The sequence below is a fragment of the Mustela putorius genome, unplaced genomic scaffold (genome assembly GCF_011764305.1).
Source record: "Mustela putorius furo isolate JIRA1106 unplaced genomic scaffold, ASM1176430v1.1 tig00000460_pilon_pilon_pilon, whole genome shotgun sequence".
Classification (NCBI taxonomy): Eukaryota; Metazoa; Chordata; class Mammalia; order Carnivora; family Mustelidae; genus Mustela; species Mustela putorius.
In genome coordinates this window covers 16,548,728-16,563,790 of record NW_025421389.1, presented here as the reverse complement: position 1 = coordinate 16,563,790, position 15,063 = coordinate 16,548,728, and the positions used below count along the sequence as shown (strand labels likewise).

At 53.1% G+C, this 15,063-nt stretch overlaps 1 protein-coding gene across 14 annotated transcripts in view; it reads left to right on the top strand.

The window, feature by feature from the left end:
- Window positions 1–14,019, top strand: part of GRAMD1B (GRAM domain containing 1B) — a 241,909-nt gene extending 227,890 nt beyond the window's left edge. For 7 of the 14 annotated variants that reach the window (XM_045080416.1, XM_045080407.1, XM_045080411.1 and 4 more), the window contains 6 exons: window positions 210–413; window positions 1,467–1,557; window positions 4,734–4,745; window positions 5,115–5,222; window positions 5,470–5,659; window positions 8,871–14,019. In XM_045080416.1, the coding sequence (XP_044936351.1) occupies window positions 210–413; window positions 1,467–1,557; window positions 4,734–4,745; window positions 5,115–5,222; window positions 5,470–5,659; window positions 8,871–8,960 (695 nt within the window). In that variant the 3' untranslated portion in view covers window positions 8,961–14,019. The remainder of the gene's footprint in view (window positions 1–209; window positions 414–1,466; window positions 1,558–4,733; window positions 4,746–5,114; window positions 5,223–5,469; window positions 5,660–8,870) is intronic. The other 7 variants (XM_045080410.1, XM_045080414.1, XM_045080409.1 and 4 more) reach the window with 4 other exon arrangements.
- Window positions 14,020–15,063: the final 1,044 nt, after the last annotated feature.

Sequence of the window (15,063 nt, the reverse complement as noted above, 5' to 3'; positions counted from 1 at the left end):
GGGGGGTCTGGCTGGGGGTACGTCCCAGTAGAACTTCTGAGGCTCGTTGCTGCCCCCAAGGGACCCCTGCCCTCCCACTCAGTGTCCCCGAGTGCAGCGTGGGAAACGGGTTCTCGGAGAGAGGGCTCGGCTGGCCGGAGGCAGTGTTGTCTCTGGAGGCCAGCGGGTCGAGCTGCAGGTGGAGGCAGGTGGCATTCTGTCTCGGACAGAGAGCGAGCTGACCAAGACGGAGAGCACGTACCTGGCTGAGATGCACAGACAGTCTCCCAAAGAGAAGACCAGCAAGGCCCCGGCGGTTCGGAGGAGGAAGCGTCCCCATGCCCACCTGCGGGTGCCTCACCTGGAAGAGGTGATGAGCCCCGTCACCACACCCACCGATGAAGACGTGGGCCACAGGATCAAACACGTGGCAGGTGTGCGCCCGCCGGCAGTGGGGGCGGGGCTCGGGGCCCGGAGCAGCTTGCCTGTGCTGAGTGCCGGGACCTACACGCATGCGCTCCTTTTGCATCCGTGGGTACAGATCGTATGTTATTTGCCCCTGACTCATCATTCATCCTCTGGATCCGCTACCTGTTTCCCTTCGCCCTTTCTGTTCCTCGGTCCCTGCTGAACCCACACGTGGGGTCTGCTGAACAGAAGTTCCCTGAACTCCCATGTCCGCCTCGATGGACTCAAACGAGCAGCTTCCAGGTTTTTGGCAAATGTACCGGGGAGAAGCCGCAGCTCAGGCCAGAGGTGCTCTCCTGACACAGATGTCAGGGAGTCTGAGGCAGCCCCCCCACCGCCCCCCCCCGTTTTGACATGTTTCTCTCTTTGCATCCAGCCACACACAACCTCATGTCTTCACTCAGTCCCAGCGACATGTGGCCATAGGGAGCCTCAGAGACCATAGGGAGTCTCAGAGACCGCCAGTCCAGCATCTTTCAGGCCATGCTTTGCATACCCCCGGGGCGTCCCTCAGGGTGGGGGCAGGACCGGAGGACAGGCAGGGACCGGCAGGGACGGACGGTGCCCGCCTTCTGTGTCCGTCTCCCTTACGTAGGGGATTTCTAATGTGACACGTGTGAATGCACTGAGTCTCCGAGGGGAGCTGAGACTTGTTCAGCGTCCCGGCACTAGCTGCAGACACAGCCTGAGCGGAAAGCTGGCTCTGGACCCAGCCCGGTGCGGTTGTCTGTGCCACGGCTACTTTGTCCCCGCTTCGCATGTCCTAGCTGCATAAGGCTGTTGAGTCTCTTGTTTGTTCGGTGACTTGAATGTCCACTTCGCCTGACCCAGCCCATGACCTTGCCCTTGGGGGGCTTCCTTTGCCCTTTTGGAGGGCTGGGTGTATCTGTCCGCTCATTGCTGGGAAATCATCATGGACAACTCTCCGTCATTCCCCGAAGCTCTGTGCTTGACCCCTGTCACGGTAGCCAGAGGGCTCGTGAGCCGCCGTGGTGATGGCCTCTTTACTCTCCCCACAGGTTCCACGCAGACACGGCATATCCCCGAGGACACCCCTAACGGTTTCCACCTGCAGAGTGTGTCCAAGCTGCTGCTGGTTATCAGCTGTGTGTAAGGGATCTCAGCTTTCCTCCCCACCCCTGCCCCAGCACCTTCCCTCCCTGCCCGCTGGCTCCTTGGGCGTGTGCGCACCCCTTCCCATGGCCCTGGCCTTTCTTTGTCCTCTAGCCTCCTCTCTCCAGATCACTAGTTCTGTCCGTCACTCCTTGCTGCTTTGTTTCTTTTTCTCTGTTCAATTTAGCATCTGCTGTAAGCTAGGCCCTCAGGAGGGGGAACAGAACACTGTATGCAGCATCCATGCCCTTGGCAACTCAGTTTCAAGTGGGTAAGACAGACAGGAAATCCAGAATTACTCCACTGTTGGAGAAACGCTAACACGGAGACGCCGCACGGCGTCTGAGAAGCCCATTCGTTCACGTGTGAGGGAGGTCCTGAGACTGCTCTGGTCCGGGGGCCAGGATCAGGCACTCCTGAGCCCACACTTTGGCAGGAAAGCCAGACAAAATCAATGATGACTGTCCCGGAATATATGCTTATATTGTAAATAATTTACAAGGTTGCCATCATGTTATAAAACAGTAGGTGCAGTAATGTTCCCAGGAGGACCCTGGGCAGGGAGAGATGAAGTGGGAAGAAATGCACAGGTAGCATGGGAGGGCCCAGCTGTCCACGGGGGAGCCCAGGACGCTGGGGTCGCCCCCAAACTGCTGGGAGCAGGGAGTTCCTGGGACGGGCGGCTGAGCGCAGATTGCTGTTCTGCTTGATTCAGCCCGCTGCGGACCATCCCCGCCCTACCGCCTTCCCTGGAGATGGGGGTGTGCTGTGAGCATGGGGGGGGCACAGGCAGGTGTGACATGGGAGCTGCCCAGATGGGGGTCCTGCCTGCTCTGCACTGGGGACTGCCCTGTCTCTGGGCCTTTCTTCTATTACACCTTCTCCCAACTCCGTCAGGCCCCCATAATTCGTTTTCAGAGAGGCAGAAGCAGAAGCACAGCCAAACCCATCAGGAAGCCCTGGAATGTGACAGGATTGGCTTTCTGGGTTGTTGTTTTATGGCTTCAGGGCCTCTTGGCAAAGGTCAAGTGTTGTTGTTAAGTCCCTCTGCCTGCCTGTAGGGGGAGGCCTAGAGAAGAGAGGGCTGGAGGCCGGCAGGCTGGTCCAAGTAAGGGGCAGCGGCATAGGGGAGCGTGACTGTCCCTCAAGGAGGGGACGGAGGACCCGTTAGCCATCTGGTTGAAGCCGAAAAAGAGGGAGGACTGCGGTGGGCGGCTGGAGATGGTTGTGTCGTTCACAGAAATCCAGGTCAGGGTACAGAGCTGTCCGAGAAGACGCTCTGGGCTCCAGCTGTGTCCAGCGTTGCAGTAGGGAATCTGGGGGAGGCGACAGTGCTTGCTGATGTGGACCTTGGCGAGGCGGAGAACAATATGGCTTATGGATACTGATTTAGTTAGCGGTAGCATGAGAGCCCCGGGTGAGAATGAGACCATCCGAGGACAGCGCCGAGTGTGAAAAGAAATCGGGGCCACAGACGAGGCGTGGGCACCATGGGGGGGGGCGCGTGAGGAACATGAGGCGGTCTCTCTTCTCACCTGACCGCGTGTAACAGAAACGTAGGTGGAGATGTCTTCTGCCCGTGGCCTGGGGAGCCAAGGTCTCTTACAAAGTCACATACAAATACAAAGACATACACACATACATACACAGACAGCTGTGAAACCAGTAAGATTCCTGTTCAACAACATCCATTTGAGGGGATTCGTGCTGGCAGGTCTCTCCTGTTGGGTTTGGTAGATCAAAAACTCGAACCTCAGGTGGGTTCTGTCTGAGCTTTTCCTGCATGCAGACTTCCTGAAGGAGGCCTGCTCTTCCGAGTCGGTGTGATCGTATGGCATTAGCTGACTGTGGGGCTCCGTTAGGTTAAGATCATGGCCTTCATCATTCAACACTTAGAGGTCTGGGCTGCAAATCTGCTGACAGTGTGGGTGGAACGGGCTGCCCTGTGTCCAGCGGCCCTGAAGCGGCTCTGCCCGCCCTCCCCTGTGTGGACCACAGGCTCTTTCCTCAGACGGCTTGCAGGGGTGTCTGTGGACGTCCACGGAGCACAGGCAGGATTGTACGCACGGACCTAAATGCAGGAGGTAGGATAAATGCAGTCCACGCCAAAGAGGCAGGCGTTCAGGTCTTCTGGCTGGCGCCTGTGGGTACAGTTAGAGGCAGCGTCATTGCAAGTCAGCGTGAAATTTAGAGATTGTTCTGGAGAAGGCACAGAGCCCTGGATAGGGTCAGGGACTGGAAACTGCCAGCTCCAGGAGTATCTGCTTCTGTAGTGCTGGAGGCACAGAGAAGAGCACAGTCTCGCTCTCTTCTCTCTCTCTCTAACACACACACACACACACACACACACACATCGAAAGGTCGAAGGCACAGCGTAAGATGTTCTTTGTTGGTCCTTTTCCATCATTCTGTCTCCCTTTTCTTGTGTGTGTCCCTAAATGTCCTCATACCCCTTTCAAGATAAAACCGGCCATCATGGGGGACTCCTGTGTGCAGGGAGCTTTCCATCCACGCCTTCAGCCCACGCACAGTGCAGCCCCAGCGGGGTAGTTAAGGGGGTTCAGAGAAGCTAGGGAACTTCATCGGAATTTCAGAACCCTGAAACATTGCATCAGCACTGCACCCAGTTCTATGTGTCTCTAGGTCTCCTTGCTCTGCAAATCATCTCTCTGCCATGAACTTGGGTCCTAAAATGATCTTTTGGCAGCCCCTGAGGCTCCCGCATCTCTTGGTGGCCCTCTGTGCCCCCAAGGTCATCCTTACCATCTCCTGTCTCTGAGCGATGCTAGCCCAGCCCGAACAACCTCGTGACCCCCATGGGCCCCGGCAGGCATGAGGACGAGATGTGCTGTAGGGACATCATGCTAACCCCTGTTGGGCAGATCAGGCTGATAGTCCACAGCCTCGCCCTTCTGTCCCGTGTTGGGTTCGCTGGGTAGGAGGACTTGCCTCCGTGTGTCACTCTTGACCTACTAAGATCTGTTTGCAGCTGCTGTCCCTTGCTCCTTGCTCGCTGGGTCTCCTCGTCCTCGTCCTCGTGTCCTCGCTTCCAGGGTTTCTTCCCCCCAGACTCACGCGCTCTCTGGCTTGGTTACAGTGCAGCCCTCCCCATCTCCGCACTGGCCTGTTCTAACCTCTGCCTCCTCCCCATTTTTCCTCCTTGCTCCCATTAGGATCTGTTTCAGGTACTGGCTCTCTGATTGCTTCGTTTACCCTTCATCTCTTTTCCTCTCCATCTTACCTCTTCCCCCAGGCACCCTGGGTCCAGGGGGCTCCTGTGTGTGTCTCTTTCCCAATGCCTTGGCCCACGTGCCTCTCCATGGCGCTCCTGCTGTGTCCCAGCCCCTCCAGATGAGAGCGCCGCTCTCTCTCCCTCTCCCCTGCGCTGCAGCCTTCCTCCTCCCTCCCTCTCTGCCATGCTTCAGGTGACCAATGGTCAAGGACAGCAGCTGCCTCTGGAGGGGTGGGGGGTGACCCCAGGCTTTTCAAGGTTGCATGCATTCTCAGATTCCATCTCATGCCTGTCGCCTTTGTCCCCTTTGTCTCCTTCCCAGTCTGGTGCTGCTGGTCGTCCTTAACATAATGCTCTTCTACAAACTCTGGATGTTGGAATACACCACCCAGACCCTAACCGCCTGGCAGGGTCTGAGGCTCCAAGAAAGGTAATCCTTGCGTCTTCCCTGGGCCACCACCTCCACCCCCCCTGGTACCGTGCCCCCGCTCCTGCCACCCGGTCTCCGTGGGACGGCTCCGCTGCCCTTATCCAGTGGGCAACCCTTTGGGATGAGCCCATAAGTGGGCTCTGAAAACTGTCCCTGTAGCTTTAGTCTGCTTCTGACCTGGGGCACAAGGGAGCCGGGGGCATTGAGCAGAGGACAAAGCAGTCTGATGTGACTCTCTGTCCTTTAGGGGTCTGGGAGCACAGAACAGTCCACTGAGCATAACTCCAGCTGCCGGGGTACCCCTTCTTCTGCCCCACAGGTTACCCCAGTCTCAGACAGAATGGGCCCAGCTCTTGGAGTCCCAACAAAAGTACCACGATACAGAGCTCCAAAAATGGAGAGAGATCATCAAATCCTCGGTGATGCTTCTTGACCAGGTGAGATGTCCCCACTTTGTCTCCTTGCCCTCGTCTTCCGAAGATGAGCTGCTTCCCTGTGCCCTGGGAGCTCTCCCCGTCCCGTCCCCATCCTCACCCCCAGCCACCGGACCTCACCCTCCTGTTCATTCTTCCCCTGGGCCATCCACTGTTCTGATTTTAAAGTCATCCTGGAATGGGTTGTTGGAAACACAGGTGTTCTCCCCCAGCGATAACAATGAAATTTGCAGCAAGAAAGCGGTAGGTTAGAAGGTTAGAAGGTTAGAACTCTTTTATTTTTTCCCCCCTTGGTCACCCGTGGCCATCTGACAGGCACTTAAAGGGGAGAATCTCCTTTCACAGAGAGTTGTCTTCCCAGAGGGCATATGTTTCTAGTTCCTTTTGCTGTATGTCCCCCCGCCCTCCCCCCTCAACACACACACACCAGCACACAATCCCCAACACGTCACTCTCCATCAGGGGCACAGATAGTCTGGGAAGATGACGTTAGTGCTGCGTCATCTCTTAGTGACATCTTCTAGTGTAGGTGCCTGTGTTCCTTCCAAAAACTGTGTTCATTCATCTCTTTAAGAAAATCCTCTCGGCGCAAAATCAACAAGTTTAGTTTCATCAAAGGAGGGAGCTTCTCTTCCTTCCTCCAGAAGAAGTTAACATCTTAGAACTCCTTTGTAGTTGCCAAGACAGCATGAGGATAACTTTGTCCTCCAAGAGAATTAAGAAGATAGGAGATGCAAAATTTGTCCAGGCCGGCCAGGCTTGAGATGGAATCCCAACCTTGCCACGGACTGGTTTTGTGACCTGGAGCAAGGGCTTTAATATTAGTGACTTTACAGTTTCTTCCTTTATAAAATGGGAATAACAATTGTGACTTTGTGGAATTGCTGTCAGGATTTGAGGGCACGGGGGAGGCGAGGCCCTCATTAATATTAAATCTTACTCCCCTTCGTAGTGTGGTCTTAGCTGTAGATCGAGGAGAGAGCATTTTCATGTGGCTATCAGGACCCAATGTAATGTGTTCTAGAATATCATGTTTAGCTTTGGAGCCATGGATTTTTTTGTTTTTTTTTAACAAAAGGGGTAAATGGGATTGCAGGGGGCTTAGGAGCTCTGTGATACCAAGAAAGGTTGATCGAATTAAAGATACACTTAGGAGAAGGAAGGATGGGGCGAGGAAAACAGGACAGGCTTCAGACCTAGAGGTCCAGCAGGTAGAAGGATAGATTGAATGCTCGTGGGGCCCCAGGGGCTAGAAGTCACGGGACAGGGAGCTTTGAGTAATCAAATAAAAACAGACCACTGACAAGCTAGTCAGGAATGGAATGGGCTATTTTGAAGGCTCGAGATTCTATCACCGGAAGTGCCCAAGAGTTGACCAGGTGGTGTCAGATAAGAAACTTATGAATGAAGTAGGAGGCAGTTGGACTGAACGACCGGGTTCTCTTACAACTCCAGAAGCCGGTGTCAGGTTGGGGCCCCTTATATTGGAGCAGGGAGCGGTCAGGTGTATAGGGTGGAGGACTCAACTCTATGACTCAACTCTATGAGTGTTAGGATAGGTGTTTTGTTTCATTCCCTTTATTTATTTTATTTTACTTTTTTAAAGATTCTTATTTATTTATTAGAGCAGGAGAGTGAGCTCAAGCAGGGGGAGCAGGAGAGGGAGAAGCAGACTTCCTGCTCAGCAGGGACTCGATCCCCGCTGTAGGACTTGATCCTAGGACACTGAGATCATGCCCTGAGCCGAAGGCTGACGCTTAACAGACTGACACCCCCCAGGTGCCCGTTTCATTCCCTTTAAAAGTAACTTCAGGAAGATTAATAACAGACCCCTTTGGAGCATCCCTACAGAGCGAAGGGTGTATAGAAGAACCACAGAGAAAGAAGAAAACTAGATTAGGCAGAGGGACAGAGGATTTCAAAATCCATAGCCATGTGCCCATGAAATGTTAGCCGTGTTGTCCCAGGGCAGCTTAGGTCAAGGTGGTATGTAAAAGTGTTGTGGTATGACAGACCCATCAGGATTCTGCTGCTGGGACTCTGCCCCATTTAGACTCCTGACCATGACCTGACAGTGTTCGTGTGCCTCTTCCTTCATGGAGGTTAAGAAATTTAGTTAAGGTTAATGCATGATGTGGGTACAGCTAGAAGTCTGTTCGGTTGTCAGGTCTCTGCTTGGCACCCAAGGTGTCTGTTGCTGTCCACCACACATGAAACAAAATGATTCCAGATGACCCTAGTGTGGAGTCCCAACAAGTGGTTTACGAGCGGCCAGGAAAAAGAAAGCGGATGGTGAGCTAGAGAATGTTTGGACTCGTTCTGGACCTTAACGATGGGTGAGATTGGAATAGGCAAGAGAGACGAGAGCCCCAAGCTGGGAAAATAAGGCGGCAAAATGCACAAGACGGGAGTATGTGGTCTTCAGGCTTGATGGGGAAACCACCTGGAATGAGTAGAAGACAGCCTCGTGGGGCTCCTTATAGCAGTGGAATGCTTTGAGAAATGTTTTCTTTTTTGAAAGAGAGAATTTTTTTTTTCCCAAGATTTTTTTTGAGTGAGAGAGAGAGATCACAAGCAGGGGGGACAGGTAGAGGGAGAAGCAGACTTCTCACTGAGCAGGGACCCCGATGTGGGGCTCGATCCCAGGACCCTGGGATCATGACCTGAGCTGAAGGCAGACTCTTAACCCACTGAGTCACCCAGGAACCCTGAGAGAGAGAGAGAGAATTCTTTTTTTTTTTTTTTCCCTAAAAATTGTATTCATTTATTTAACAGAGAGAGAGAGACAGAGAACACAAGCAGGGGGAGCAGCAGAGGGAGAGGGAGAAGCAGGCTTCCCGCCAAGCAGGGAGCCCGATGTGGGGCTTGATCCTAGGACCTTGGGATCATGACCTGAGCTGAAGGCAGACGCTTAATGACTGAGCCACCCAGGTGCCCTGAGAGAGAGAGAAAGAGAGAGAGAGAGAATTCTTAATCAAGTAACACAGGGGCCACAAATCATTAAGACACAGGGAACCTCACCCCAAGGGTTCCCAGTGCTAGACCGGCTGTCCCCTTTCTGCTGGAGGCAGCATCCTAGGAGAATCCCCCTTGTCTTAGGGGCCCAGCTCCCTGGAGCTCGATGTTGCGCTAGGGGACCCGCCCTTGGTGGGCGTGGTGGAGAAGCCCACTGAGGGCACCAACGCGGGGCTGGGCTGGCTTCCCTGTCTTCCAGATGAAGGACTCGCTTATCAATCTCCAGAACGGCATCAGGTCCCGAGACTACACGTCAGAAAGTGAAGAGAAGAGGAACCGCTATCACTGACAAGGCAGGAGCAGGGGGGCTGCGAGAAGCCCGTGCAATACGTGTACATAGACCGTATAAATAGATATATATAAATATATATATATACAGAATATAAATATATATATATTATATACAGATTTTAAAAAGAGATAATGCCTATGTACCAGGGAGAAGGAGCGGGCCCGCCTCCTGTGCTGGTCGGCGGAGGGGCCGAGGAGGGCAGGGACCACCTCTCAGCACCGACCTCCCCTGATCCTCCCCCACCCCCACCCCTGCCCCCGCCCTTCCCCTCCTGGCCGTTCCAGGCTCTGAGAAGGGAAATGTTGTTGAGCCAAAGTCATGCCTGTGAAGACCCTGGGGTCTCGAAGTCTCAAGGGGCTTAAGGTGCTTCATTCCCGAATCCCCTTCTTGATTTGTTTCCAAAATAAAAGAGAATTTTTTCTTCCCTACCCCACGCTTCCCCAGGTGTTCTCTTGTGAACAGGAAGCATCGAGGGCAAGAGCCCAGTCTAAACTCTGCCACCTGAGCCCCGCCCCTCCCCCCACCCCGCTGTCTATGGACCACGCGCCCCCAGCGAGGCGGAGGGCTGGAAAGCTGGGAAGGCTGCCCCTGTGGGACTGGGCCTTGAGCTGCAGGCTCCCGAGGACACGTGTGCAGGATGGTGTCCTCCTCCCTCACCCCTGCACCTTCCCCTGACCCCTGTAGGGTGTGGACCCAATAAGGGCTGGGAATTTCTTACTTTCCCACCCCCTTCCCCCTTCTCTCTGGTCTTCTCCCAGGCTGGATCTGGGTGAAGTGTCACTTTTTAGTGCCTAAAGCCCTATTTTTTCTCTGTGCCCTAAGAGCACATCGTTTATTAGCCAGGATGGAGCATTTTGGATCTCATTAAACCCCTTTCCAAGTGGTTATGAGCCAGCCAGGCCTGTGGCTCTAATTTCTTCACTTTGAGCTGTCAGTTTGATTTCCGGGACGAGTCAGGGTGTCCTAGGGGCGTCCGGGGTTGGAGGGAGGGAGTGCGCTAGCACTGTACAATCAGATCGTAGGTTCGCAGAGAACGCCATAGGAATAGTGAGCACCGATCTCCAAGCGCTCACTTGGCTGCCAGCATCCTTTACTTATAAGGGAAGGTCTGACTTTGATTAAGGGAGACAACAAAGACACTCCGCGCAGGGTAGGAGACCTAGGCTTTTGGAAGGAACTCATTGGGCAAAGGTGCATTGCATTTGTGCAGGAAGAGGCCAGACTGAGCCTCTGCGCCACGTGGAGGCCATTCCAAATCCCATTCCTCAGACTTGGGAGTGGAAGTTGTGGCAGAGGTGGCAAAGCCTTCTCTAGCCTCTGGCCCCAGAGAGGTACGAGACTGCTCAGGAGGAGAGAGAAGACCTTTGGTTAGCAGAGTGAGTCATCCAGGGCCAGTTGGGAGTTGGCTCCCTCGGACACGGGCATTTATCTGACCTTGTGGGGGCCTTCTGGGCGCGATTAGCATTTTTCATTCATTTAACTGCTATTCCTCTGTGTAATGATGAGAGGAATCCTGCCGGCCCCTCGGATCCTCAGTTGGGAAAGGATCATACTAGTTTGGCCGGGAAGACTCAGATTGCTTGTTCTCCTGGGGGGCCTCTTGACAGAGGAGGCCATAGGAAAGGAGGATTTTATCGCTGATCTAGCCACAAAGAAAAGCAAGTAGTCGTCTTCTGTTGGAATGGCCTGAGCATCCCCCTTTGACAATCAAAGACAGCTTTTGACTTCTCAGTCTGAGAATATCCTGCCTAAGGGCAGGATCGGAAGAAAAATGCCTCAGGGGAGTAGCCTGAGAATCAGCTAGAATGGATTTCCCTTCTCTAGGAGAGGAGATTCCAGGGCTGGAATCATGCCTGTGCAGGGTGCATGTGCCAGGTCACCGGGGGAGGGGGGTGGCGGGTCACTCCTCATCCTTGTCCAGGACTTGGATCAGGAGACACGCAGTGATGGTCAGGGCTTGTGGGCTCCGAGCCAGAGGAGGAGGAGGAACAGTGCAGACTGCTAGAAATTTTCCTGCTGCAGGATCCAGAGGCCAACATTATTCTCAGAAACTTTTGAAAGCAAAAGTGATAAATTCTCTCCTTTATTCCATTCATAATTTAATACTTATTTAAATCACCCAGTTGTTGATGGTCCCATGGTGGGACCTTTGGGGTGACTTCCAATGGTTTCTCTGCTGGGAGTAAAGTGATCTAAGGGGGCTTGGCCGCACAGAGCTGTTTGCTTTTGCTTTACCTCTTCGGCCATCCCAGGGAGGAGGAGGTGACAGGAAGGGAGATGCTTAGTATATCCAAGGAACCCTGGGGGGTTGAACCCAGGACACACTGTGTACACATGGGGAAGGTCCCTCGGCCTACCTCATTCCTAAGAATCATGGATCTCTTGTGAGCACTCTGTTCTAATACTGTTTTTAACTTTCAAAGCAGAAGACCCAACACTTTTATTCACTCCCGAACAAAACCTTCCCCCCACATTCAGTAACCTGTCCAAGGAAGCTCACCTTTGCAGATTAAGTCTGGGAGTGAAACTGATCAGTAACATTGCTGCTCGAGCCCAGCAGCTTGGCTCATAGCTGTTCCCGGGAGCATGAGAACCACATCCTTTATGTAATTACTTCTAGCCTGTGCTTTGTTTTTGTTCACGTAAGGACCCTGGTCACATGGGAATCTTTCCTCGAGGATTCCTGGGGTCACATTTGAGAGCTTGCATTCAAAAGATGCTGCAGCATCTCTGACCAGGTGGCAGTGAGCTACAGGGTCTGTACTTCCACTCCAGCTCCCTTGAAGGAATTATGGCCTTGGAGAACCCAGTCACATCTGCAACGCCTCGCTTCCCCCCTTCACCTCCCTGGGACAAGGGCAGCAGGATCAGCAGCTTTAGAAGCTCTCTGTTAGAGCACTGGGATAATTTAGGAGATCTGGGCCCAAATCCTGGCTCTTCTCTTGGACAAGTCACTTCCCTTACCTGAGTTGCTGTGTCCTCCTTTGTAATGGGAAGGGGGCTGAGCTGGACCCTCTCTAAGATAGGTTCTAATGTGGACATTGTCTTGGAGGCTGTGGTGGAGACTGGCAAGGTAGGGCTTTCTCAAACTTGGAGAGAACAAGCCTTCTGGGCTAGAGCTTCCTGGTGTGTAGATGAGTAGTAGGGCAGTGTCAGGGTTCCTGAGAAATCCAGGATAGATAAACTTTCTTCTTTATGAGCCAGCAGGACTAAGGAGGCCTAGTGAGGTAGGGAGAAGGAGATCAGGTGTGCTGTATTTCCCAGTATGAACCTAGGAGGGTGTGTCTTCCTTTGTCGGCCTAGTCTTAGCTTGGGAAGGGACTTTCTCTAAACTAGGAGGAGGAGGAGGATAATGGCAAGAAAGGCACCATCTTGGATTAATATAAGTTCATCTTTTGTCTCTAGGCTGTGAAGCCTTTCATCTGTCCATCCTTCCTCCTCCTCACTAGAAGAAACACTGGAGAGAAGTCATTCCTTGTCCTAGTACTTCTCTTTTGACTCAGTTCAAACCTTGTTGGGGTTTTGATTAATTGTGAAGCTTTGGCTAAAATCCTGGGGTTGTCATAGAGCACTGACCCTAAGAGCCTGGGATTACAGGAACGGGGAGAGGGATCAAGAAACCTCAAGAAGAATGCTTTGCTAGAAATGGCTTCTCTCCCTGTCCCTGTCCTGACGCAAGCGTGGACCATGTCTAAAATCATTTCTGGGCAGCATCTCTAGGGTGAAGTCTTGGAGAAAGGACCAGGGAGAAGAATCTTTCTGGACTGTGGGCTCAGAAGGCTGTTCTCTGTGCCATACTATGCTGCTGCTTTAGCTCTGCAGGACAGCCAGAGCGAGCCCCTTCCTCCCTAGGGCCCCCAGGTGGCAGGGCTGTGATCTCCCTCCCCACACCCCCTGGACCTCACCTGCCCACTCCAGTAGGAAACTTGAGAGCCTGTCTTCCTGACTCTCTCCTCCCCCCGCCCCTTGTCTCTAGGCTGTGGGACAATCCTCCCATCCACCACTTGACATCCTTGACCCTCATCCCCCCATCTCCAGCAGGCTGGCCCCCCTCCCTCCACCTCTATGTTTTCTTCCAGAAGATGCGTTTTTGGGTCCGAGTGGAGCGTTTTTCTGGAAGGCCGTCTCTTAACACCCCCTGCTTCCCTGATGTGAAGCAGGGATTTGCACAAGGTGTAGAGAGCACCCCTTCCCACCTCTCTGCCCGGCCTTGTTACCTCACTCCTGCTCCAGCCATGGCTGTGACGGGCCCAGCCAGCTCCCTGGCTCGGTGTTGGGTGCGACAGCTCAGGGGTCTTGGGCATTGTATTCTGTTGTGACTTGAGGTCCTCAGCAGGCCTGGGAGCCTGGACTGGAACCTCGGCCACTGGCGGGAAGCACCTTGCCTGCCAAGAAGAGCCGATGCCAGACGATGTACCCAGCATGTGAAAGCGTAAAGAATACTGTCATCTGTGCCCCGTGGCCTCCTGGCTTCTCACAACACAGTGAGACGCTGCAGAAACAAGATGGCGGCCTCTGCTCCAGGCGAGACAGCTGGCTCTGTCTGGGGAGTTGGCCCTGAGCTTGGGTGCCACGTGCTGAGATTGCATAATGAAAGCAACCATTTTTGCCAACAGTAGTGTGGCTCCCCACATTTCCCTGTCCTGCACTCTAGGGCCAGACCACTCTCTGCATGGACCAGGTCACCTTCCCAAACCCATGGTGCTTTTCCCCCAACCCCCACTCAACCTAGACTCCAAGGTGGGGAGAGATGATTCAGAGGCCCCAGTGGCCCCGGGATAATCCTGACAATGGGTGGAGTGGGTGAGGCAGAGGGAGCAGCCCCCAGCACCTGCATGGGACCATATATGGGAAAGAACACCGGTCGACTGCAGTTGAGTTGTCTGGCCATCTGTATTTGGATCTAGAACTGTACTTTGCCTGGCGCTGTGCGCAAGGTCTGAAAACTTACCTGCTATTACCTAGAACCATACACGGCTTCCCAGCCAGATCTTCATGTAAAGTAGCTAGAGCCATGGAAGTACAGTATGAATTAAAAGAAAAAAGTATTGAACTACAAATAATAAATGGTGTGTGTGTTTATTGCTCGATTCATTAGTGCTCATCACCCCAAAAGGTTTTGGTCCTCCCAGATGTGATGAAGGTGTGCGCGCACATAGGGGTGTGTGTGTGTGTGTGTGTGTGTGTGTGTGTGCATGCTCATACACATGCTCAATGTCTAGGATGCCCTTTCCTGGGAAGGCAGGCAGCCTGATAAGTCAGATGGATAAGAAGTCTTCGAATCAGACCAGAGGATGGATTGTAGCAACACTACTTTCCAGCTGTGTGACCTTGTTCCCCATCCATTATTCTAAGCCTGAGTTTTTTAGAGACAATATAAAATGTGTGTGTGTGTATCTTTTTTTTTTGTTAAGATTTTATTTAATTACTTTATTTATTTATTTATTCATTTTTAAAGATTTTATTTAAGAGATCAGAAGTAGGCAGAGAGGCAGGCAGAGAGAGAGGAGGAAGCAAGCTCTCCACTGAGCAGAGAGCCTGATGCAGGGCTCTATCCCAGGACCCTGCGATCATGATCTGAGCCAAAGGCAGAGAGGCTTTTTAACCCACTGAGCCACCCAGGTGCCCCAGTGTCTGTGTGTTTCTTCACAGAGTGGCAAGTACTATACTAAGAAAGCTTTTTTTCCTTATTAACCATACTTTTCTTTGAAAGATTTATTTATCAGTGGGAGAGGCAGAAGAAGAGGGAGAGAATCAAAGTGGGTTTCAGTCTCACGACCCTGAGATCCCAACTTGAGCCAAAACCAAGAGTAGGATGTTCAACCGACTGCCCCCCCAACCCCAGGAGCGCACAGCAGTATCATTACTGTAGGAGCCTATTATCACATGCTGTGACTCCCAGGGACAACATCTTACTCAACTTTTCCCTCTTGTGCCTTGGCCCTTCCAGGAAGGTGGACATCAGGAGACTGCTTTGCCTTCCTTGTTAGCCTAGACTGGTTGAGGAGTCTGGCCCTTCCCCTCATTAGGCCTGTCTGGCTTGGAGTTACACCCTCACCACGTGATGGGAAACTTACTGGATGTCCGGCCAGAGGGAAGA